At 41.5% G+C, this 26,242-nt stretch overlaps 1 protein-coding gene across 8 annotated transcripts in view; it reads right to left on the bottom strand.

The window, feature by feature from the left end:
- Nucleotides 1-26,242, bottom strand: part of CTNND2 (catenin delta 2) — a 700,247-nt gene that overhangs the window by 247,384 nt on the left and 426,621 nt on the right. For all 8 annotated transcript variants that reach the window (XM_074874338.1, XM_074874348.1, XM_074874370.1 and 5 more), the window contains one exon: nt 16,958-17,152. In XM_074874338.1, coding sequence (XP_074730439.1) covers nt 16,958-17,152 — 195 coding nt within the window. The remainder of the gene's footprint in view (nt 1-16,957; nt 17,153-26,242) is intronic.

Here is a 26,242-nt window from a genome sequence, read left to right as displayed (position 1 = left end):
GACGCTAATACTGCTGAAGACAAGAACTTCATTGTAATGTATATTGCTTTGCAAAATATTCCACTGCATTTCCCTTCCTCTTCTTTGCAAGACAGTTCGATGGAAATCGTGTTTGTTTTTAAATTCTTTGAAAACTTTTCTATTTTCTCTTTTGTCTTGTTATCAAAATAGGTATTTTTATGAACTGAAACTAGCTGTTGCCCTAACACCTACATGCTTTTTGAGTCACTCCGATTCATTTCTCAAATTATCTTCCTAGCAGTCTGTTACTTCCTTTTGAATTTTATCACAATGAACACAGAAGTGCCATAGTCAGAATATGAGAATGAGACAAATATATGACTTAGTTAAACGTTCACATATCAGCTTGTTTGGCCAGTGTTACCCAGATCAATTAAAAGAAAAAACAAAACCCAAACAACTAACACTTTAGAAGAACTTTTACATGTAACTTGACTACAGCCCCCTTCATGGACTGTCGACGGGTTAAGCTTTAGCAGACATTTTTACACTAACAGCTTCATGTAGAATTGAAGCAAAGCCATCTCCTACCAATACATTACTCTTGCTTTAACAAACCCTTTTGTCAGCCAGACTTACTGACTGTAGTGTAGCTCTTTAGGCTATGGCAAACTTTCCATCTGTTGAGATCTCTCTTCTATTTAGCTATTAAAACAGCAAAGCCATAGTGACTATGTCTATTAAAATAAATAAAATCAGAAGTCCATTTGCCTTGCCCAGCAAGAGCAAGCCTTCATTGAGCACAGGGGCATCCAGAAGACACACACTTGGAGTGGCCCAGAAAGCATTCATGTACCAGCTATATTTGCAGATGGTCATGAAACCTTTTTACATGTTTTTAAACTGAAGACACTTACCCCTTTCTTTAACTTTCACATTTGACTCTCCTCTCAAATCTAAACCACCTACACCTCAACCAGAATCAGCTCATCATAGGTAAGACACAATACTACTTTGACAAGGATCAGGGGTTTGTCCCAGCAAGGGAAGACAGGAGTTAACAGAAGTGCTGTTTCTGGAGAAATGGGCTGCTTCCCCCAACTCGGCACCAGCCACCAGCCCAGCCTTCCCGGGATCTGTCCTGGCTGAAGCAGGATCATGGCCAAGTCACGTTATTACCCTGGGTCTACGGTGGACCCTATTCTTCTTCTGCATAAAGGCAAAACCACAGTCACGTTGTGACCTTTGAAGAAGCAGGTCTAGTTCTGTGGACACCTTGACACCCTGTTGGTTTAACAAGAAGCTTGGAGGTAAAGGTGTCCACAAACTAGATCTGCTCCTGGTCTTCAAAAGTCCCAGAACTTACAAGGAGATCAAGATTAAAATCAAAGAAATAAAAGGCCTCAAAATCTTACTTACACTGTATCTTGCCTTGCCAAGTGACCACCCATGTAAGCACTGTTTTTAATAAGTGACTGCTGCCCCACTTTTAAAAAACTTAGATGGAAATTCAGTGGTTGATGACAGATACATCTCACAAGTTCTGCTCTGCTCCTTTTGCACCCATCAGCCTATCCACAGCTCCTTCCAGGGACTGCTCAGCACAGTGGCCTTGCAGAGGCACACGGAGAGGGCAACTGGCAATTGGCTGCCCCTTCCAAGCACCCCACTCCATGCACATGAGAGGGGCTTGTACAGACCACAGCCTGCAACGCTGACAAGGCTTGCACTGACGGAGGGTCACAGCACCCACTCTGCTGCAGCTTGCAGATACTGACTATAGCAAATAACATGCTCAGTAGTAGGCCAGTAAATCTCTATACTTCCATGACATTTTAAACTTCAGCGTAAGAACCATGCTTGAGGAGAATTTTAATTTTGGGTTGTGAAAAGGGTTTCACTGAGAATTTCCAAAGTGAGCATTTTGCACTGTGCAAATCCAGAACTACAGTCTCAGTGAAGAGATTTCAGTTTGTCACCTAAAGATTTAAGATCTTGTTTTAATCTGGCATGTCATTAATACCTTAAAAATACTGTATCACCTCAACCTTTCACTACCGAAGCACCAAAATCACATCCCAAAAAAACAGAGCGTCTGGGGTACCACACAGATATTTAATATGTTCTTATAAATCCTTGCCAAAGAGAAAGAAAAGCCCTTTTTAACTATAATGAAAACCCTCCAAAGACCTGATGTACGCCCTGATTATGGTTCTCTTGATTGAAGAAACAGCATACAGAAAACCTAGCCTTTATAATTTTCTACGGCTTTTGCATAGCATTAACAAAGATATAGCAACTTTTATATTAATGCTGAAAATTTAGGTGTATGACTAAATATACTCACAGGCTCATAATGAGATACTCAACTTAGAAATTCACTTTTAGATTTTGTATCTTCTTTTAAAATCTGTGACAGCTCTAGAAACAATTAACAAAATCCAAAAAGCAAGAAGACGTTGATTTAGGCAAGGATGCTACTGCACCATACCTAAGTATCTTAGGAAGACCAAATTCACATAAGAACTGCTAAAAGGTTCAGACTTTCTAGAAGTCAGAGGGCATTTTGCCCAGTCAACATACGTAGGATCAGACCTTCAGAGAGGGTAAACTTGTGATTTATGAGACTTATATTGCTTGGCTGATGCTGCTGTTTGATTTGTGGATATTACCTTGCAAAATTTTCCTCTTATTATTCTGTATTAGAGATTCAGCTGCTGTGTTAACCTTCTCCTTGTGCCTCTCACAGATTTCACAATTCTTTAGGTTTTTTTCTTTTTTTTTTTTCTTCACTGATTTGCACCTGCAGTTGATTCTTACTCTCATGTGAAAGTTGAAAATTTGATCCCAGTAAGATGTCCTTTCTATGTCTACCATCCCTCCACGAGTTCATAAATGATACAAATGCAGTGCATTCTGTTGGTAGCAAATATATAGGAGATTTATAAACCAGATACTTTTCCCATCCAAAACACCATAAAAATAACACAGTGCATTCTCTGTCAATTAGGAAACAGAATTCATCTAGTTTGGGAGATACAAACACTTTTTATCTCTAAATGTTACGTGAGTGTTTTAGAGCATGCACCAGCTTTTTTGCAATAAAAGTTTTACCAAGTAGATTATAATCAAGCTAGGAGCAAATCAGCAATCCAAAGTAACAAGCACAAGCAGTTAAGTTTAACACTGTTCAAGATGTATGATAATACATATATAATAATAATAAATTTGTTTAGCAGTTACTTTTAGCAGCACTTTTCCACATTGGAAATGTAAGAGAAATACATGGTTGGGAGATCCTGAAATATTTACTGAAAGAGTAATAACCCATAACTGATATTAGCAACTACCTCTAAGGTAGTTAAGATTTTATGAAGGCATTATCATATCCTCTGTTCATTTCATACTTTAAACACACAAACTGAGAGCAGAACAAAAAAAAAAAACCTCTAAAGGATTTCAAGATACAAGGCTTTGATTTAGATTTAAAATACTCAGGACCTTGCGCAGATATCGACACCACAGAAGTCTTGTGCAGCTTGGCAACATTACTACATAACTTCTTGTAGTCAAAACAGGAGAAACACAGTCAAAACTACTGCAACTTTCTATTCTTCTTGTTTTCCATTTTCTCCTCCCTCACTTCTCCCACTCTTTATTTTGTGCTATTTAGTTGCTGATCTTGCAATCAAAACTCCAGTCTCCAAATTCTCAGCCAGAGAGAAAGAAAAAAAACCTGTAAGCAAATCTTTCCTTGCACCCTCACAGGATGGGCTCTTCTCCATCCAGCCAGCCTTTGCTCTCAATGCATCAACCTTTCAGGGCTTCCGGGATGGCATCAAACTCCACACAGTCAATTGGAAAAGCCTCCTTCCCTCTGTTACCTCCACGTCCTTTCCCCCTCAGTGATTTCCAGTTCTGCTTCACAGACTCAGCTAGCCTTCTTCCCCCTAATTTTCTGCTGGTTCCAGCTTTCTCCAGATGTTCATATTTTGTGTATATCAGGGGAAATACAACCTCCTTCCCTCCAGTCAGCTCCACCATGCTCAGGTCAGCACCTTCAACAGCTGGGCATGGCAAACAGGCAGTCTCCCTCCTGTACCAGGTATGCCTTTTTAAGGGAACATAACATGCCATACAGGGGCAATACAAGCAAACAAAAGAAACAGATACTGAACAACATGGTACTTAGCAAAAAAGGTCTCTTTTCCACCCACAAACATGTTAGTCACAGTTTCCTCTGGTACTGGTTATACCTGGCTGTCACACCTACTCGTAATTAGTGTCTAGATGCTGTTGCAGCCATGTATTCAGTAACATTTTTACCATCAGATGTTTCCATGACAAGGCAAGAAGGAAGCCTTTTTATCAAGGCAACATCCATGTCTCTTCCAGATGGCATCACAGGAGATTTACGTTGTTCATACTTTCCCATCTCATCTTCAAAACCAGAGGTAGCTGCTTAGCTGCTATGCTATTACTTCTATGGGAAGTACTCGGTGCATCTCTGAATTAGTTAACAGGTTGATTCCCACTGCTGGCAGTTGCAGAGTACTAAGCCTAGTGAAGATCATAAACATGCTCAAAGTGATTGTATACCCCACTGATGAATTATTAGCCATTTGTGATTTGATTCTTTCAAAAATCTTAAAATTACCTCCTGACCATCGCTGTATTTACATGCCACTGTTTTCCAGAACAGCTCCTTGCTCCATAGAAACCAAGGAAACATCACTTGTGCTCTGCATATTGTCATGTTCAATATATCCTCTTCCAGTGCAAAAACTGACAATCTTTGAAGACTGAAGAACTGAAGTTGCTACTGCAGTGATGTATCCTTTCATTTTGATATTCTAAGAGTGTTCTTTAGATCTGACACTAATTGTTACAATAAGGCTGAATGTTCTTTTGCTTAGAAACTGATGTTTTTCCACAATGAAGAAAGAATTGGTGAAAGAAAATACTGCTTCCTCGATTTCTGAGCTATTCGTCTCTTTAGAGAACAGCTGGTGTCTGGTCACTTTGAAGACTCCTTTTGTCTATATTACTCCACTTCAGTTCGTACATTCTCACATTGTCTGTGTCTTAGTTTCCTTTTCACCCTTATTTTTTGTTTGAAATACATACCTCTTTTCCCTTTTATTGAACAGTTCCATTGCGGGGAAGACTTATAGCTGCCATTGCCTGACCTGTAGCATATGGAATAATTTTTAATTACCAATTTAGACTTAGTATTTCTTTACTAGTACTTATTTTATTTATGGACTCAAGTATGTGATTAGCTTGCACCTAGTTTTGTTAGGGTTAGCAGTGGAAGCAAATACATACCTTATGAATAAAGTCACCTATATAAAGATTTTTACACCTCTGAAGCAAATTTTAATGAAGAAATAGGTAGACAAGTAATTCAGTGAGCAGCAATGGTGACAGAGTTTGTATCTAAGATATCTGTATTTCAGTTCAATAGATAAGGTGCCTGATATGAATGACTTCCGATCAAAGTTTATTTGCAGCTGTGCTTGATGCGACTTCAGTGAAACCTGAAGTGCAACCTCTGCCACAGCCAGTTCTATTACAAGGCTTCACTGTGTGACCAACCTCACATCCCCACATCCAACCTTCTCAAATCCTATATCCTTCCCTTCAGTCGTCTTCCACCATCAGGTTCCAGAGTTACAGGGTGTCCATCACAGTAATACAGCCTGTATCTCAAAAGCATATATAGCTAAAGCATCATTCTGAAATCCATCTAGTCTGAGGGGACACCAAGGTTTTGTGCAGGTATTAGGATGCTCAAGCAACTATATGTTTTCAGTTATTTCAGATTCTCAACTCTCTGACTCAAGACAGGAGTGATTTCTTTCCTTCTTTACAACCAAACAGGGCAGAAGCCATGTTTTTCAAGTTTTCGGTATTAAAAAATATAATACTCCCTTCCACCTCTAGGAACTGACAGCATTTTAAGTCTGCCAGATTTTAATCTCCACTAATATATGCAACTTTCATTCTCAGACTCAGCATCTAGCATGTTTCAGTGATGCTGCTCTGCACAAAAAAAGTGATGCTTTCACATAATGTGATAATCAGATGCCAACTTTGGCTGCTAAAGGTGTTATGCCAAGATCTTTTCTCAGATTGCCTCTTGTTTCTCTGAGTGGCATCCCTCAATTTGGGGAGAACATGCAGTTTAATTTATTTGTTACATGAGCATTTAAACAGAGAACGTAACAACTGCCAAGGCCCTTAAAAGCAAATGCTCTTTCAGAATTTGAGATACTAAAATTCATCATGCCAGTTTTCTCACACGAGATGAAATTCAACCCTGAGCAATAGCACTATGCAAGACATACACATTTCCTCCTCTTTGTAATGCTACACAGTTTCACATTGTGCTCATGGGACATAATGACCATAATGATCACCCAATCACAGCAAAAACACATAGACCATACTACTGCCTATAGACTAGCCTACTGCAACTAAATGTCTGGTTTCACTCCAAATTCACCTTCTCTTGAAAACCCTCTGTTAAAAGTTTCCTGTCCAGCTGGACAACATAAAATAGAACACATGGACAGTAGTGACAATCGTTATTAAAAAAAGTATAAATATTATGAGACAATAACAGATTAACAGCCTGCACTGCATCATGCTAAATCCATCATGCACATGGGTGTCCTCTTCAGATTTTGACTTCTTCCTATTTAGTACACTATAATCCTAAGTAATAAAATGGCTACTAATTTTTTAGAACACCTTACTGAGCTTCAGCTTCATTAATTAATAGTTTCAACTCTAGAGAGTTATTTTACTATTAAGTTAACCACATTTGTATTCCAGTGCCAGACCATATGATATGTACACCTTAAACATTAACCTAACTTATGAAAATGACAGTTTGAAAGTTGCTGGACCCATTATAGTAAAAGCTAGCATCTTTGAATACTTGCTGTACTCATAAAAACTCCAACCCATGTAAGCATGTAAACATACGATAGAGGAAGAGACTACCTCTAAAAGTAGACAGTCTTATATTTAAAAAAAAATAAAATTTACAGCTTGAGTTAAAAAAAAAAAAGGGCTGGTGATTTTTGAAGAGTGCCTTTAAATATAATGCTGCAGAAAGAATGATCCTCTAACAAAAGCATTAGTCATCTTGAAGACATTACTGGGTAGTTACTTCAGGCACAGCATTGTGTTTTTTTTCCTGCAAAGATTTACAAGAAGATTTATGAAAGGTGTTTCAACTGCTTCTTATTTCATGAATGACAACCCCGTATTTCTACACAACACTGAAGTAAATAAAAGAGAATGAACATAGTCCTGCATTACTGAAGTCTAACGTGACCGGGCTTTAACCTAAGACTACACCTGTACAGTAAATAGATGATAAATACACAGACAGTTTCTGGCACAGAGTAGACATTGTATTTTCTCAGTAGTGGCAGATGAGATTTACAGGGATGTACTTCCCTGACCAAGATTTTATAATCACATTTCTCCCTCAATAGGTGGCAAAAGTCAAGGGACATCTAAGAAGCATTCAGATACGCTCTAAGTCATCCTTCTATTAAAAAAGGAGGATAGAAGAGTTAGAAAATACACAGGACAAACCACAAGTCTCTGGAAGTATCCTGTTCATGGGACTGAGGATGGAGGCTGTGGATACTGACCATTTTAAAAGGTTTCCATTCTGAGCAACAGTGGAATCTGGGCTGTCTTCAGATGGGTACAATTCCACTATGGAACCCAACCATGGGCTCAATACTTTGGAGCAATGAGTATCTTATTTGGAGAAATGCTTCTCCACTATAAGGGGGATATTGCTCACACCTTCATTACAAAGGTGGTTCTGCAGGGTTTTCACCTTCTGCCACTTTCCTCCTCTCTCATTGCTCTTGTCCACAGCTTCACAGCGATCACTGTCTTTTATTATACTTCTGCCAAAATTATAATAGGAAAGAAATAGAATTTTTTTAAAATTATTTTTTCTCAGATAAGATGCCACTGTACGTGGAAAAAGAATCACCTAAAAACATATATGCAAGAATGTAACACAGATAAGACTATACCAGACACCCTGGATCTGTCAAATGAAATGCGATTATGACTTTGCATTGCTTTGAGGTGATTTGTTATTCACTATGCAGATCACTAAGGTATTTCGTGCTCAATTTACTTTGTACTGAAGATTTGTTCCCCGCTTGTTTCCTATAATTCTCTCTCCCAAAGCAATGTTATCAAGTGGATGTCAGTTAGGAATACAGGTCTATTATCACAACATTACCAAACTAATAGAGATGCAGTGGTAGGAATAATTTTTCTTTTTAATTTCCCCGAAAACATTATGTCCTATAGCCAGAACTCCATGCTGTGTGATTTACCAGCATGATGATCCTCAATTAATCTGCAGCTGTGGCATCACAGTATGCCCCTGCACAGCACATCAGCTTGTGACAAAGCAAAAAACAAAACAAACAAACCTGTCCCCCAACCAGAAAAAACCCACAACCTAAGCAGAAAGAAGTGATGTTTGGTATTTATTACCTAACTATTGCACTTTAGGACTGAACAAAAACTAAATAAAGATTTAAGAAGCAGTATAACAGACAAAGGATTTAATCCAAACAGGGCAATTCAAAGCTGATTTTTTCTGTTGCTCCTCCTTTTTGCCTGATGTGACAACTTTAAAGCCAAATAAAGAAAAATACATTTGAAATGAAGGTTCCCTTTTTACTTTCAGATTAAGTATTTGTAATACAGGAACAAGCATGTAACATGTGGCTTTTCATCAATAGCTAGATGCTGCTCTGAAACAAAAGTAAAACTATACCAGTGCACTCATTGATACTGTAAGAATGTGAAAACACCTAACTGCATATATATATAGGAAATTTTTTTTCCGCTCTAACCCCCTTAAAATTCCTTTTACTTATTAACCTGAAGTCTATGGAATTGCAATTACATCCGGTTAACTAAATTGCGGTTCCAGGACAAGAAGCAGTACTAACACAACCTGTGAAAGGATGAGATAGCTGTGGGGTAACCAGGACATAAACTGCCCTGTGGACACTGCCACGGGTGATGTACAAGGCTCAAACTCCGAGTCTGATTCCCAGAGCTGAAGTTATGTTTGCATGCCTTGCAGGTGTAGAAAGCTGTGAAGCAAGCCCTCTATATCGGATTCATCATGACATTAAAATTGGAGTCCCACAGTGTCATTTTTACATAGTCTTGTTTCAACATAAGAATGCTGTGTTGATTTTCTAAATGTTTTTCACCATCTTTAAGCCAACTTCAGTGATTTGAAATGGCTACAGAGAACAACTTACCAAGGGACTGCTTGCTATAAGGTATTATAAATGATTATCAAAAAGATATTTCTCAAAGCAAACTTTAGAAAAAAAATCTCGTATTTGTTTCAGGTATCACCTGAATACCAAGTGCAAGGTCCTGCACCTGGGTTGGGGCAACCCCTGGTGTCAGTACAGGCTGAGGGATGAAGGGATTGAGAGCAGCCCTGACAAGAAGGACTGGGGGGTACTGGTGGATGAAAAGTTGGGATGTGAGGTGACAATGTGCACTTACAGCCCAGAAAGCCAACCATATCCTGGGCTGCATCAAGAGAAGCATGGGCAGCCAAGGGAGGTGATTCTGCCCCTCTCCTCTGCTCTGGTGAAACCCCACTTGCAGTACTGTGTTCAGCACTGGGGCCCCCAACATAAGGACAAGGACCTGCTCGAGTGGGTCCAGAGGAGGCCATGAGGATGATCAGGGGGCTGGAGCACCTTCCTTGTGAGGACAGGCTGAGAGAGTTGGGGTTGTTCAGCCTGGAGAAGAGAAGGCTCTGGGGAGACCCTGTCATGGCCTTTCAATACTTAAAGCTGGCTTATAAAAAGATGGGCACAGACTTTTTTAGCAGGGCCTGTTGTGATAGGACAAGGGGTAACAGTTTTAAACTGAAAGAGGGTAGATTTGGACTAGATATAAGGAAGAAGTATTTACAATGAGAGTGGTGAGATCCTGGAACAGGTTGCCCAGAGAAGTTGTGGATGCTCCCTCCCTGGAAGTGTTCAAGGCCAGGTTGGATGGGGCTCTGAGCAACCTGGTCTACTGGGAAGGTGTCCCTGCTCACTGCAGGTCAACTAGATGATCTTTGGAGGTTCCTTCCAACCCAAACTATTCTATGATTCTGTAATACTGTTATAAACTACTTCATAACCACCAAAAAAGAAAAACCTTTAAAGGTTAAGAGTTTAAGGTTAAAAACCTTAAAAATGGCTAAAGAACAGTTCATCTGTAAAAGCAGATGTAGGAAAACACTATCAGCTTGCGATGCTACATAACTGCAATAAAGGAGGCTTAATTATTTTTGAAAGAAGAGTAAAGTATAGGACACCGACGTCTAACTTTTTTCATATGGCCAATTTTTCAAATACTGGAAAATTGCTTCACAATATGAAAAAATCTTCACCTTTAAATAATGACTTCTAAAAATATCAAACATATCCAATACTTTATTACATATGAAGACAAATATTTACAGTCTTGTGAAGATGAGATACTCTGGCTCAGTTCATGCATCCTTTGTAGCCTCGTGCTCCTTTTGTAAGGGACAGCAAAGGAGCTAAGAGACATGACAAAACGTTGAGAATCAAAGAAAGCCTCAGCTGGACCAGAATAAAAAACATGCAGCAAATTAAGTACTTGGGTGTTTGGAAGCAGCATTAAGAAGTCCATACAACATCCTTCTCTGTCCTTGCTGTAAAAATCTCAATTGAAAAAACAAAAATTAACTTGCACCTATTCAGCAGTTAGTGTTCCAACAGACCGCTGGCTCCCTTGCTGGCAAGGCAGAGCCATCTGGCAGCAGAGCAGCACTCCCTCCCGGAGCAAGGCGAGGTCTCTGCCCTTCTGTGCTGGCAGCAGATGGAAGGCAGGGCAGAGGCAAGGAGCTGGTGGGCTGGTGCAGCTTTTCAGCAGCAACTCCACAATGCCAGGCTTCTGTCTACCAGGTCAACAAGATGGAAGTTCAAGCGGGTTGGGCGTGTGGCTGCCTTTCCTAGAGGGAGGGAGCTCCCAGGGAGTGGGGGTGAACGGCACGTGAACCTGGAACTGAGAACAGGAGGCCATCGGGCACCGAAGAGCTGGGACTGCCCTGTTTTGCTTGTGCAATGCAAACAAGGAGAGGGGGGAGAGGTCGGAGCCATCTGAACACCCACAAGCCACAAAACTAGCAAGCTCCGCTCCCTGAAAAAAAACAAACCCAAACAAACCAACAGTGCAACCAATTTTGTATGGGATGTTCCTGTCAGGGTGGCAGAAAAAGGGGTTTTTGCTTCTCGTTTTCCTGCCTCTCCTTTAAGTTCTGAATAGAGACCTAATCCTCAGCACAGGAACCTCCTAAGATGCAACAAGGACGCAGAAGACAGAAACAGACCAGCCATGTTGTGAGAAAGCCACCAACTCAGTGATAAGAAAAGGAACGCAAATTTTCCTTGTAAATCTTGGCCTCAGACACTGCTTAACCTCCAGGACAGCAAAGGCCTGGGCCAAGTGCAAAGCAGCAAACACCGGCATGGCCATCTGGGTCCTCTTCCCATCCCTCCAGCAGCATGTGTAATCTGTGAAGAAAGACTGAACTCTGGGAGCAAATGCTGCCCCTACCCCACTAAAGCAGGATACACTTTTACAGGAGAAAGACAATGTTACAAATAACTAGGAGCAGCGTTTGATTTAAGGCATCCCCCCAGTGCAGAATCCTTTCCTTCAGCTAATGAAGAACCAGGAAGGAGCAGGAAGGCAGGCAGAGGAGGACAGCATCTACCCAGAACCACAATGGTAATTCTCACCTTCCACCGTTTTTCCTGCGTCGTATCACAACACAATGAAATACAGAGTTTTTCCCTGGCACTGGCAAGCGCCTGAACAGAAACCACGGCCAGGAGCAACATGTAACTCTTCCCACTGAAAAGGAGCCCCCTTGACTCTCCATGGTTCTCCTGACAGCACTCTCCCTCCACACAGAAACCCAGCTCGCAAAGAGCCACGTTACTGGTTTGCACCTACCATCACAAATTTCACAGGCCTCTCCTCTTTGATCAGCACTCTCCACCATGGCACCCAGGAGGTGGTGTTGCCTGCAGCAGCACAGCTTTTGGTAACAGACAGCTTCAGAGGCAGTGGTGCACTGGTGGAACCACCCAAGCATCAGTGGGAGGAACCTTGGGGAGACCTGGTCTCAAGGAGAGGAGGCCATCAGAGAAGCTGGAGGGCAGTCTGGCAACTACCTGCACACACAGGGACATCAGGCAGCTTTGGAGGTAGCACGAGAAGTGCTGCAGGAGTGCCCCTGCCCCACACATGCTCCCTGATGGAGAAGCCATTGCAAGAGCATGCTTGGTAAACCCTTCAAGTCCCACACTAAACCATTCTTCAGAGGCAATGCAAACTCTGACTGCTTATCCTTGCACTATTCAACCTCCTTTCAGTTAATCTTCCAGTTCAGAGTCCTCCTTTTAATTTCAGCAATATCAACCAAAGACCATACTCCTCCTTTTCCTAACCATTTCTCCTTCTCTCTGGGAAGCACAGAAGAGTCCTCACAGTGCCTTAAGTGCTCTGTCCTCATCAAGGAGGCACTTCAGCTCCATGTACCCAGCACTCAAAACTAATGCTAACTGGCCATGTAACCGTACAAGGCTGCTGGACTTCCCATGATCGAGGTCTGTCACGAGGCCTTCCCCACAGTGACCTTCAGGTGCCAGAGGCAGAGACTGTCCTCAGGCTGTACATCCCGAGGCAATCCTTAAACTTTCTTCAAGGCCATCAAGGTTCCCCTGGTGATACTGCGATGCGTACATCCTTCATAGAGCTGAGGAGGAAAGGTTCACTCCTCCGGTGTAATTGCTGGTTCATCCTTGCCACATGTGAGGCTGAGGACAAAGATACTCACCCACAGCCCCTGAAGCCAGCAAGCACTCTCAAAGCATGAGAACTCTGCAGGTTTTGAGATCTAAATGTCCACAGCTAGCCAGCATCACCAGTGCTTTTAAGCAGCAGCACTTATTTAATCTGATAAAGCCCATTTGTAGAGAGTTCGGAATAATCACAGACCTTCCATTTACCACCCTTCCCTCCCAGACTGTGGGGGACAGCACTCTTTCAAAGCTTTCAATAACTTTATCCAGAAATCACATCTGTTTTACAGAAGAGGGCTTATCTCTTCCACTGAGGGACCACAACAAAAGCAAGTGTTGTTATGCACTTCCAAACAGAGTGCCACCAGCCTCCAGAGGGTGATGGTAACTGGTCCCACAGACCCCACCACTGCTGAAGCCACGCTCCCCTGCTGCAGGTCAGCACTGACAGTCCAGGACCTCAGCAGCAAAGCTCGTTTCTCCTCAAGGAAGCTATGGAAATCCCAGGTTTGCAAAATAGCGAGATTCTGCCCGCTTGGACTTGTTTCATGTTCAACATGAATAACTAAGGACTAAATCCCTAGTCAAAACTTCTAAATCTGCAAATAAGCGATCACCAATTCTGTGTCCCACTCTCTCTGAAAGGCAATCTTTCACTCCTCTTAAATAATAGCCCTCTTCAAATGCCAGTGGTGTTCATGTAAACATCCCATCAAATAAGCTTAGCTCTACTATTTTTAATTTAGGATTTAAATTAATAATGCAAGGCCTTTAGGTTTATAAGGAAAGTAAGTAATGCACCTGCCTGGACAAAAATTATTAGTGTTATTTGGTTGGGTTACAAATACAAATTACAAGTTGCTATTCAGTAAGTAAATTAATTCATTATTTATATTATGTCTGAGTACTCCCTCCAAGCACATCTTTTGTGGATTACAATTTCATAAGTAGAATTTCACATTTATTGCTACTTTTAGCAGAGAAATTTGGGTTGGTACTTTTTATATGAGAGAAGGCATTACCCTATGAAGATCAAAAGGGATTAAGTAAAAGCTACCGACCAAAAAAGCCTATGCATCTACTGCTGTCAAGTTTGAAAGATTATTTTTACCTTAGACAGCATGACAGTAACACACCCTGTCATAATTTAAATGACAAAGTGATGGAAGAATTCACCCTGACCCTATCTAAAGTTATGCCAGTAAGAGATGTTCAGTAAGCTCCTACTCTTTTGTATCTTCTGCAATATGCAGCCCTTAGTGCAGAACTATAGTCAAGCATTTCATTCATGAGTGAAATACAAGGAAAATACAAAAGTAAAAAAAAAAACCAAAACACCCCCCCCCCCCAAAAAAAACAACCAGTAAGTAAATAGAACAAACAATTTAGTTTACCCTGTAGAGAAATTTTAGCTTATTGAATTCTGCTCACTGAATGTTGATTCTCCTATGGGATGAAAAACTCTGAGTGGGCTTTATCCTTATTTGTGTAAACATTCCTGAATGCAATAAGTATTTAAGAGCTTACAAAAGAGAAAGAGGTGATGTCTATATTAAAAAAACCCAGAAATTTCCATTCTGTGAGTCACTTAATCTTCCAAATAAAGTGAAATTTTCAAAGTCAGGAAGAATGTTCTCTTTAAAAAAAAACCAACACAAAAGTAAATGGTTTGCAAGTCTAACTAGCATAATTTTTGTTTCTAATTGGCAATGTTAGCTACAGAGAAAAAAAATCCAGGTTTTGGACAAAGTCCTTAGACTAAGTTTGCCTTCCCTTTTTTTCCGTCAGATGTGGAAAAGCATGCACCATCTTCATGATTAAAGGTACTGTTGTAATTGACAAAAGAATGTGAACTATGGTCTGTAAAGGAGCACACTGAAGCCTTAAAGCTCCCTACCACTGCCTCTCACCCTGGTGCAACTCATGCACACAGAAGATACAGGCCATGGTATATATCTTCAAGGAGTACACAGCAATCTACATCCCTCATATAACAAATAGTCAAGACAAATAGCTATTCAGTCCTACAATAAAAACCACTTAAGACAACTCAACAAAGAAATAAAAAGTTGTATGTGCCAAACTTCAGTTGAATTGCTTCCACTTCTTTCTTCTAATCTGAGAAAATTTGTATGGTCTCCATCAGAAGGGATATGTTCCTACGGGCATTTGTGGTAGAGGCAGGAGTCTGAGAGCTGATCTGATCCAGCCCGAAATTCCCTGAGAGTGCTGACAGCTCTTCAGCTGTTGTGTGATAGGCTGACTCTTCAGGTTGTGTGATAGGCTGACAGCATCTGCAGCTAACAGCTATCGACGGAGCAACAGAATAACTGGCCTGGCACACATCCACCTGCTTTTATTTCCCCTGACCCTAATGATATGGGTGGAGGGGGAAAGTGATGGAGGATCAACCCAACACAAAGCTGGACTGATGGGGTCATTCTTCAGAATGAGCCTGGAGCAATGTTCAAATCCATATCCCAAATGGCAAAACAAAATTCACCTTCACAAGGCCCATTTCTGCTACTCAAACCAGAGTATTTTTTTTTAGCTTTTCCTCTTCCCTTCTGCAAACCCGTCTTCAGGTATCACCCAGTAACATCCTGCGTCCCAGTTTCATTCACTATAATTGTGGTCCATGTTGACAGGGTTTCCTTCCTTATGGAGGTGTTGTGAAGATTACAGTCACAAGACAGCCTGCTACTTCAGCACAGAGAACCAAGGGATATTTTGCAAGCAAAACAAGAAAACCTCTTTAGGGCATGCTGGGAAAAAGAGCATCGTATAGGAAATATGAGGCAGCCACATGTGGAACATGAGGCTTAAAGTTCAATATAAATAATTGCTTCAGTCAGTATCAGTGCCTCCGCTGCTCAGTGACTTAGGCAGAGGTCTTGTGCCCTTCTTGTCCCCTTCATGCAAAGAATAGTAATCTTTTCTCATATACATGTATGACTCTACACAAAACATATACTATGGTAGTTTCTTTAACACGAAGGAAATGGTGTAATGGTGTTCTTCAAAAAGTATAAAGCTGTTACACTAGAGAATTCTGTGAAAAAACTTATTTTTAAGGATTTTCTCCTCTACTCTGAACACCCAAAATGTGCATAAGGCAATAGAAATTTCTGGACATGCAAAAACTGCCAGCTTTGACCTTGTTTGGTTTTAAAAATAAAAAAAAATAAACTTTCAAAAGAAAGTAAAGCATCTTGCTCTAAAAAGTTCACTTAACTTTTTCTTGATGAAAATGGGAGTGATCTGAGAATGGACATAATCTTCCCTCTCTGATCAACACAGCAAAGATAAAACACCAGAAATACTTACAATTCCTAAGGCAAGTTCTTTCTACATCTGCTTTAGGCTATTTTGGCTGTAGCATTTATGTACTCTAATTATTTTGTGCATTAAATACCATAAATATCCCTGTTGATTTGTGATCTATTTGTGGGTTCCAACATACAGCTGTATTTCATTTGGTTGAGAGGACATTCTGCAAGTAGGACTTGTACACCAATGCATTTCATGGACAATCATTATTATTTATGGGTAAGCCAGTGATGCTAACAGCTTTTCTCTATGCCATAGTTCAATTTTATGTCTGTGTACCTATACGTAAGTGTACCTCTGTAGAAGAGATGAAGAACATTTATGTATGATTCACTTCAAAAGCTAGTGAACAATCCTTTAGCTTCATGTGGAAGGAACTTTGCAGTCCCTTTGCAACACACAGAATACCTTTGCAAGCAAAAAACCCTAGCAATTTCTTCAGAGACAACAGATTTTTCTGAAAGACAATATACAAGATTAATAAAAATATTCTCTCTCTCCTTATGAGTAAGCCCCCTCCCCAAATTAGCTTAACCTACTATACATACAGTACAACATTAAGTATTTCTCCGTTTTGTGCATGCCTTTGGGGTTCTATTGATAGCTGCCATCTGCACAAGGTATTCTGTTTGACCGGCATGCACATAATACATTTTGTTTAGCACATCAGAAAGAGAAGAAGAATTAGTACTGAAGAATAAGGTATATCTCATAAAAAGACAACCATGCAAGTTACAGCCACCTACCTGTACTAGTGCGATATGTGCCTGTGTGTGCTGGTTGCAGAGGGTCCCCCTGACTCTGGCTGAGACTCCTCATAGGGGGCTTCTGATAAACTCTGTCTTCGTAAATAGGATCTATATGGTGTTCTGGAGACTGCAGTGCCCTTAACTCGGAGCCAAGGTGGCTGTGCTGGCTGCTGTAAGATGCCCGAGACCCAGCTGCAAATAGATTTATAAGAAACATTTAAGAGAGAGAAAAAAAGTGACAAATACAGGATGTGACTTTATTAAAAGCTTACTTGAAAACAGCACTTAAACACAAAAAACCCCTTACAAAACAAAGAAATAAATGTTTTCAACATACAAATAGAAACAGCATGCAAGGGAGGCAACAGCTCCAGTTAATCACCTTAGTTATATCATCCAGCTGCCTGCATCTACTCCAAAACCTCACTTCTTCCAAGGAAACTACATATTTTACTTGGAGAAATAGGTATCATGATATCATCCCTTCTTAAACAGACCAAAAAACTCCCAATCCCTCTCAAAAAAGCAAACAATAAATAAAAGAAAAAAAAAATCCAAAAAACTGTGCAATCCAGGAATGTCTGAGACCAAAGGGGTCCACAGAAGAACCAGGAATGGGGGAGAAGAAAGGAGCAGTCAGAAGTAATTTCACATGTCATGCCTGTATCTTAAGATCTACAAATGAAACAAGCTAAAGCTGATGGATAGATGTAGTTATATACAGGCTGATCTTTTTGCTGCTTCTCTGAAGTACAACAGAATGGTCATGCCTTATCAACATTTTGCCCTCAACTGTTTAAAAAAAAATATCATATTGCTAAGACCTTCTACAACTTAAATATCCTCTGAGGATAAATACATTAAACATGCCTCTTGGAAAAACTATTTTAAGGATACAGCGCTTTTTTTTTTGTAAATAATAAGATCAACTGGGACTGTATTAAAACATTTACTTATTCTACTATTAAAATATTATTTTCTATCATGATATTTAAAAAAGAGACTTGTATATTTCGAGCTGTGATTACTTTTGTCACTTGAATCCCTTTGTCACTTAGGTACTTCAGTTCTGTGGTCCTTTAGCAAGATTCCCAAGGAGAGTCACAGGGAAGCCACACCAACATTACACATTTTTAAGGCAAGAATCAAGTAAGTACGCAACACTTGACAAAGGTTAGGTCTATACCACAAAGTGGTAACGTGCTATCTAAATGTTTAGGAAAGCAATCCAAGATATAACTATTACACCCCTTGCTGATACTCCTGTGAGGTTAAAATCCTGGATGTGAGCATGTTCTACTAGCTTAGCTTGTACTACTCAGACCCCATTCCTACCACAAATCTCTACAACATTTATTGTGTTGACAGTGGTTTTGTTGTATAAACGAACACTAAATATTTTTAAAATGCAAAGCACAGATATAAAGTCATGTGTGATAGCAACACAGGGTAGAAATGAGAAAGATACACAGACATGACATTAAACTTTAATACAAATTGTCTGGAGGAAAAGAATAATTTATTCCATTTACTTCTTTGTAATCAGATTGCACCATATAGGTGTTTTCTTCCAAATTTTTCAATGTATGTGCATGTTTTCAGTGGAATAGTATATTTGCATATTTTTCCCTTCAAACATTTTTCAGACTGACTTGCCATTAGCACACCACTGAAAGTAATTCTGTTGTTCCCCTTACTAGAAAGTCTGCCAAGAATCCCAAGGACATATTTTATCTGTAACTACTGCAATTATCCAGGAAGTTGATATTACTATTACAGAATTAAATTCTTCATGGTCCACATTTTCAAAATGCTCTTTAACCCCTGCATCTTTGAGACTGATTCTCAGAACAGCTGAATGGCTCCACCAAGGTCTAGTATTCTTCAGAGTGGCCTAAAATACAGCCTGTTATGATTATGTCCAAATTTCTCTGTGTACTTGGTTCAATCTGTATTCACAGGAAAAAAATACAGAAAAACTGAGGGCAGCATTTCAGAGGTTCAACTATTCATCAACAAACCAGACTTGCTACAGAATAAAGAATTACACCCCCTTCTGCAAGTACTGCACTTCTTTTATCCATTTACAAATTAACAATGCTCTTTGGAACAATAGATTTTCTTCTTAATCCTGCTTCCAGTGAAACAAAAGATTTTTCTCATTGAATTTAGTGGTAGTATAACTCAAATATTAACATGTTTTCAAACAGTTATGCTAGTCTTCTAGTGAGGTGGGCTTAATTCCACCTCCTTCATACTCTACCGGTAGTTCTGAATCTGCAAGTCTAACCAGAAGTTCACTATTAGTTTATTATGCTAATACTAAACAGGTTTATTTACATACTGATCATGTAATTAAATTCAGCATTAGTTTATTATGCTAATATTAAAGACATTCATTTACATACTGCACATGTAATTAAGACTGTAACTCTACTGTATTAAACAATAAACATATGTATAAGCAGAGAAACTTCTTGACCAAAACACACTGCAGTTCAAGCAAACAAGACAAGGAAGATGTGACAAACAATAAAAGAAAAAACAACATAACTTGGCCTAAACCAACTAAGTGGCAATCTAGAAATTACTTGAAGCCACCTGAATAACATTATGGGTAAACACCCCAAAAAAAAGTTCGAGAGTTAAAACTCTATCATGGAGTAACTGCCACTATTCCTCTAACATTTCAAGAAAATCAAGTATTTCAACAGATAATTAAAATATTTTCATTTTAAAAACATAAATACTCTCAAATCTCAAAAATTAAGGCCACTGGAACATACAGAATCACAGAAACATCTAGGTTGGAAAAGACTCTGAAGATCACCTAGTCCAGCCGTCAACCCAACATTAACAGTTCCCAACTACACCATATCCCTCAGCGCTAAGTTGACCCTACTCTTAAACACCTCCAGGGATGGGAACTCCACCACCTCCCTGGGCAGCCCATTCCAATGCCTAACTACTCGTTCTGTAAAGAAATGCTTCCTAATATCCAGTCTAAACCTTCCCTGGCGCAACTTGAGGCCATTACCTCTTGTCCTGTCACTTGTCACTTGGTTAAAGAGACTCATCCCCAGCTCTCTGCAACCTCCTTTCAGGTAGCTGTAGAGGGCGATGAGGTCTCCCCTCAGCCTCCTCTTCTCCAGACTAAACAACCCCAGTTCCCTCAGCCGCTCCTCGTACCACATGTGCTCCAGACCCTTCACCAGCTTCGTTGCCCTTCTCTGGACACGCTCGAGTAATTCCATGTCCTTTTTGTAGTGAGGGGCCCAAAACTGAACACAGTAATTGAGGTGCGGCCTCACCAGTGCCGAGTACAGGGGTAAGATCACTTCCCTGTCCCTGCTGGCCACGCTATTTCTGATACAAGCCAGGATGCCATTGGCCTTCTTGGCCACCTGGGCACACTGCTGGCTCATGTTCAGCCAGCTGTCAATCAACACCCCCAGGTCCCTCTCTGACTGGCAGCTTTCCAGCCACTCCTCCCCAAGCCTGTGGCGCTGCTGGGGGTTGTTGTGGCCCAAGTGCAGCACCCGGCATTTGGCCTTATTGAAGCTCATCCAGTTGGCCTTAGCCCATCGCTCCAGCCTGTCCAGGTCTCTCTGCAGAGCCTCCCTCCCTCGAGCCGATCAACACTCCCACCCAACTTGGTGTCATCTGCAAACTTACTGAGGGTGCACTCGATCCCCTCATCTAGGTCATCAATAAAGATGTTAAACAGGAGTGGCCCCAAAACCAAGCCCTGGCAGACACCACTTGTGACCGGCCGCCAACTGGATGTAACTCCATTCACCACAACTCTTTGGGCCCGGCCATCCAGCCAGTTTTTTACCCAGCAAAGTGTGTGCCCGTCCAAGCCGCAAGCAGCCAGTTTTGCCAGGAGAATGCTGTGGGAAATGGTGTCAAAGGCCTTACTGAAGTCAAGGTAAACAACATCCACAGCCTTTCCCTCATCCAATAAGCAGGTCGCCCTGTCGTAGAAGGAGATCAGGTTTGTCAAGCAGGACCTGCCTTTCATAAACCCATGCTGACTGGGCCTGATCATCTGGTTGTCCCGCATGTGTTGTGTGATGGTAGTCAGGATGAGCTGCTCCATCAGCTTCCCGGGCACTGACGTCAAGCTGACAGGCCTGTAATTTCCCGGATCATCCTTCCGACCCTTCTTAGATATGGGTTTATATATCCAATCTGTCGGGACCTCCCCGGTCAGCCAGGACTGCTGGTAAATGATGGAAAGCGGCTTGGCGAGCACCCCAGCCAGCTCCTTCAGCACCCTCAGGTGTATCCCATCTGGTCCCATAGACTTGTGTGTGTCTATGTGATGCAGTAGGTCACTGACTGTCTCCTGGATTGCAGGGGGGTCGTTCTCCCAGTCTCTGTCTTGTGGCTGAGGAGGCTGGATTCCCTCAGTACAACTAGTCTTGTTATTAAAGACTGAGGCAAAGAAGGCATTAAGCACCTCAGCCTTTTCATTAATATACTTTTTAAAGCGTATCTCTTAAAACACCTTTAGTTTCAAGCAAAACTGATACTTTTCTACAGACCTCAATATGCAATTCTACTACACTATTTCCAAATTATCAGATATCAATATTTAAACACAAAACACTAGCACCTTTTAATTTTTAGTTCTTAAATCTGGTTTAAAAAAATAATAAAATTTATAAAAAGATGGAACACAACCATTATTTTTAATGTTTCTATTAAACTGGTGTTTCAAAAAGTGGAATAGCAAGTTCTGTTTTCAATTAAAACCTCTTTTTCATCACTCTTAAAATTCTTACATGTATTAATTTATTCGAGTTTCAACTAAGGAGCAACAGGTTTTTATTGCATGTTTTATTTAAACATTAAAATCAGCTAACCATTAGCTATTAAACCAACAGTTATCTTTGTTGCTGGTGCTGTATCATATCCAGTAAAGCTCACACAGATAACTTTCAGGAAAACTAACACAATTAGAGCTGAATCAACAAAAGACTTGTAGATTTTTTATATCATTATCAAAAAAAGGGTGTGTGTGTGATGGATTTCAGACAACTGCATCGTACCTCATCTACATACTCAGCCCCTCCACCATATTGTGCTGCTACTCTGGAAGACACTGGAAAGACGGTTAAGATAATTGATCAAAACAAAGACCATGAACTCAAAGAATTAATGCCACTGAGAAAGAGAGGGGTGTAACACGCCTCTTGCCTGCATCCTGGGTTAGCAGCAGCTACATCCTTTACAACCTGAAGCTGCATGCTGATCTGTATCATCTGCTTCAAAAAAACTTGCATTAATGCAGTCTAAAGCTCACAGAGGTCGGAAAAGCAACGAGGTGAAAATGGAAAAGCAGCAGTCAATATACTACCAGGAAGCAATAAAACATCAGATTACCAAGGCCCATTAGCATTCTTGCATTCAAGGAGGCTTATCTCCCTCAGAAGTGGTTTCCCTAAACCTAGAGGCATCATGAACTCATGGCTCACCCTAAACCACACTTGTCCAAGCCCTGTTCTGAACCAGCTGCCATCCCTTCACCCCACTAACTACGCTGCACTGCTCTGGGTTTCTTGAAACCAAAGCAGTGATGTGCATCAAGGCCACACACAACTCTCGTACATGAAAACGGACTCATCCCCCCTCCCTGCCCAAACTGTCCCTAACAGCAATGCTGTTTTTCCCCTGGGGAAGTATAAGGCATCAAGCATTCAAAGACAACTCATTATTAAATTTACAAGTCTGCAAGCTGTTAATTATGATGATGTATTTAGCATCAGAGTAGACACAGAACTCTTATGATCATGGTTGTGAAGGAGTGGGTTTTTTTTCTCCCTTCTAGATTAAGAAAAAATCCCAAACCAATGAGAATAGCTAATCCATTATTTAGGGGCTGAAGAAACCACTTGATAACTAATTCCTCAAACAGTCCAATCTTTAGTTTGACAAAAGACTGAGAAATTATTTGATTGCAATGCTGGAGATGCATCACAGTAGAAGTACGGAGAAGACTAAAAGGCTCCAAAATAGCTGCAAGAGGCAAGTAAAGACAAGTAAAAAAGAAAAAAAAAAATCAAAATAGGGTACATTTATTTTTTTAAACATAACTGATTAACTGTAAGAACAAAGCATACAGAAAAGAATCTTCTCTGTCTTCTGAAGTCTCCAACTGAAACCTGACAGAAAGTGGAATGCCCTTTCTTCTGCACCTCTGTGGAGCCTGTAAAAGTAGACTGTGGTCAGGCTCCAGCAGGGGTATCTTGTGAGCCCTCAGCCAAGGTGAATCAGATTAGGGCAATGATGATAACCTAGAATCAGCCAGAAATGTTACCAGATGAACACACCACATTCCTACAACCTTTGCGCTCCTCCCACATTCAAGAGTGGCCACAGAAAGAACCCAGGAAGAACGCAGTCCTACGTAACTGGACCAAAAAGATAATCTCCGCTCTTTGCACTTAAAAAGAAAACCTTACTAGCTGAAGATTTCCAAATTACTCAGATATGTTCCTCAGTAGTATAGCAAAATGGTGTTCTTTTTTGACAAAGTCGCACTTTCCACAAGAAGAAAAATACTGTAATCAGACAAGAGTAACATGAGAGAAATACACAAAATAATACCTAATTGCACTTCAGATCTTGTGCAGGCTGTCATGGAAGTAAATACAACATGGAAATAAATGCAACATATTGTAATGACACTGCTAATCTGACAGTCTAGGTCAATAAAGCAAACCAACTATGCTGGCAGCATTTTTCATTTGGAGAAACTAAAGACATTAAAACTATTCAAATGAATGGATACACAGCCATTTGCATTTGCTTTAATAAAGCCTGAAGAGTTATTATTTGTGCCCCTTGTGAAAGCCTTTACAACCAGTCATCCTGCCTTGCTGCAGCCCTGAGAAGGAGCCCTACAAATTCATGATACTCTCTAAACATCTCTAATAGCAAGAGCACACAGTACTGTGCTCCTCTCCAGGATTTAAGAGCTCATTGGAAACATGAAATATGCAGGTGATCATCTCAACATGAAGAAAAACATCCAGATTTGACCAGATAAACCATTCAGCCCTCATTTAGAAATACTCCATCACAAAATATATTAATCAAGAGTCCTGTTAAGCAGTTTCCTTATGTCTAAGTGTGCTGGTTTTGGCTAGGGGAGTAAGTGAGCGGCTGTGTGGTGCTTAGTTGCCGGCTGGGGTCAAACCATGACAGTCCTTTTTGGTGCCCAGGGTGGGGCTTAGAGATAACAACAGATTTGATTGGAATGTGCGATACTGAATTTAGAGCTGTTATTGCTGTTTAGCTATTAATTAACAGGCTCCTGTGCTTGCCACGGGGCTTGCTTGCCTCACTGTATATTAGAGTCTAGTGCTCATTAGTGGCTGCTTTTTGCACTGCTTGCTGTACTGCTGCATTGCTTGTCATCTTACTCTGCTCTGCCTGTGAACATTTTGATAACAGCAACAGTGATGTGCCTGGGCTGGCCGATGGCCAGGACATTGCTGCTATTTCTGTGCTGCTGTGATGGACAGGCTGGAACTCCAGTGTGAACTCAAGTTGACGGAACTGTGACCGGTGAATGAGTCCACGTGGGAGCAGGATACCCCAAAGCGTGTGTGGCCGTGGGTAAACCCATGCCAGAGCAGGTACATATCAAAGCATCTGTGGCCATGGTTATATCTGTGCCGCAGCAGGTATATCTCTGAAGGGACTGTCGCCCAAGCATAAGTCCATGCTGGAGAAGGTACATCTCAAAGCATCTGTGTGCTGGAGCACCTCAAAGTGTGTGGCCATGGGTAAGCCCATGGCAGAGCAGGTATACCCCTGGAGGGACTGCAGCTGTGGGCAAGGCCATGCTGGAGCAGGTACATCTCTGAAGGCACTGTGGTCCGTGGAGAAGGCTGCACTGGAACAGGTGGACCTCAAAGCAACTGTGGTGGTGGTATGTCTATGCCGCAGCCGGTCTACCCCTGGAGACTGTGGCTTATAGATAAGGCTCCACTTGGAGCAGGTACACCCCTAAGGGACTGCAGTCTATGGGTAAGTCCAAGCCAGAGCAGGGGCAAGGGAAGGAGTTCATTCCAATGTTATACCCTATAACCTGGACCAAAAAGACAAAGGGTGGAGACGTAACACATGATCTGAGTTGCATGGTATAGGAATTACTATAGCAGGAACCACCTGAACCAACAGGGACAAGCCTTACATGAAGCAGTGCAAGTGCAGCAGTGACCTGACCTGAGCTGGCTCTGGTGCCCAACAACTCCACGGATCACACCACCTCTCCTGTCCTGAGTGACCACCATAAGAGATGGAGCCCAAGGTCACCGACTAAATGAACTCAGTGGACATCACAGAATCACAGAATCGTCTAGGTTGGAAAAGACCTTGAAGATCATCCAGTCCAACCATCAACCCAACATTAACAGTTCCCAACTACATCATATCCCTCAGCGCTAAGTTGACCCTACTCTTAAACACCTCCAGGGATGGGAACTCCACCACCTCCCTGGGCAGCCCATTCCAATGCCTAACTACTCGTTCTGTAAAGAAATGCTTCCTAATATCCAGTCTAAACCTTCCCTGGTGCAACTTGAGGCCATTACCTCTTGTCCTGTCACTTGTCACTTGGTTAAAGAGACTCATCCCCAGCTCTCTGCAACCTCCTTTCAGGTAGCTGTAGAGGGCGATGAGGTCTCCCCTCAGCCTCCTCTTCTCCAGACTAAACAACCCCAGTTCCCTCAGCCGCTCCTCGTACCACATGTGCTCCAGACCCTTCACCAGCTTCGTTGCCCTTCTCTGGACACGCTCGAGTCATTCAATGTCCTTTTTGTAGTGAGGGGCCCAAAACTGAACACAGTAATCGAGGTGCGGCCTCACCAGTGCCGAGTACAGGGGCAAGATCACTTCCCTGTCCCTGCTGGCCACGCTATTTCTGATACAAGCCAGGATACCATTGGCCTTCTTGGCCACCTGGGCACACTGCTGGCTCATGTTCAGCCAGCTGTCAATCAACACCCCCAGGTCCCTCTCTGACTGGCAGCTTTCCAGCCACTCCTCCCCAAGCCTGTGGCGCTGCTGGGGGTTGTTGTGGCCCAAGTGCAGCACCCGGCATTTGGCCTTATTGAAGCTCATCCAGTTGGCCTCAGACCATCGCTCCAGCCTGTCCAGATCCCTCTGCAGAGCCTCCCTACACTCAAGCAGATCAACACTCCCACCCAACTTGGTGTCATCTGCAAACTTACTGAGGGTGCACTCGATCCCCTCGTCTAGATCATC

This window comes from Strix uralensis, chromosome 1 (assembly GCF_047716275.1).
Source record: "Strix uralensis isolate ZFMK-TIS-50842 chromosome 1, bStrUra1, whole genome shotgun sequence".
NCBI lineage: Eukaryota > Metazoa > Chordata > Aves > Strigiformes > Strigidae > Strix > Strix uralensis.
This window is presented reverse-complemented; position numbering and strand designations above follow the sequence as displayed.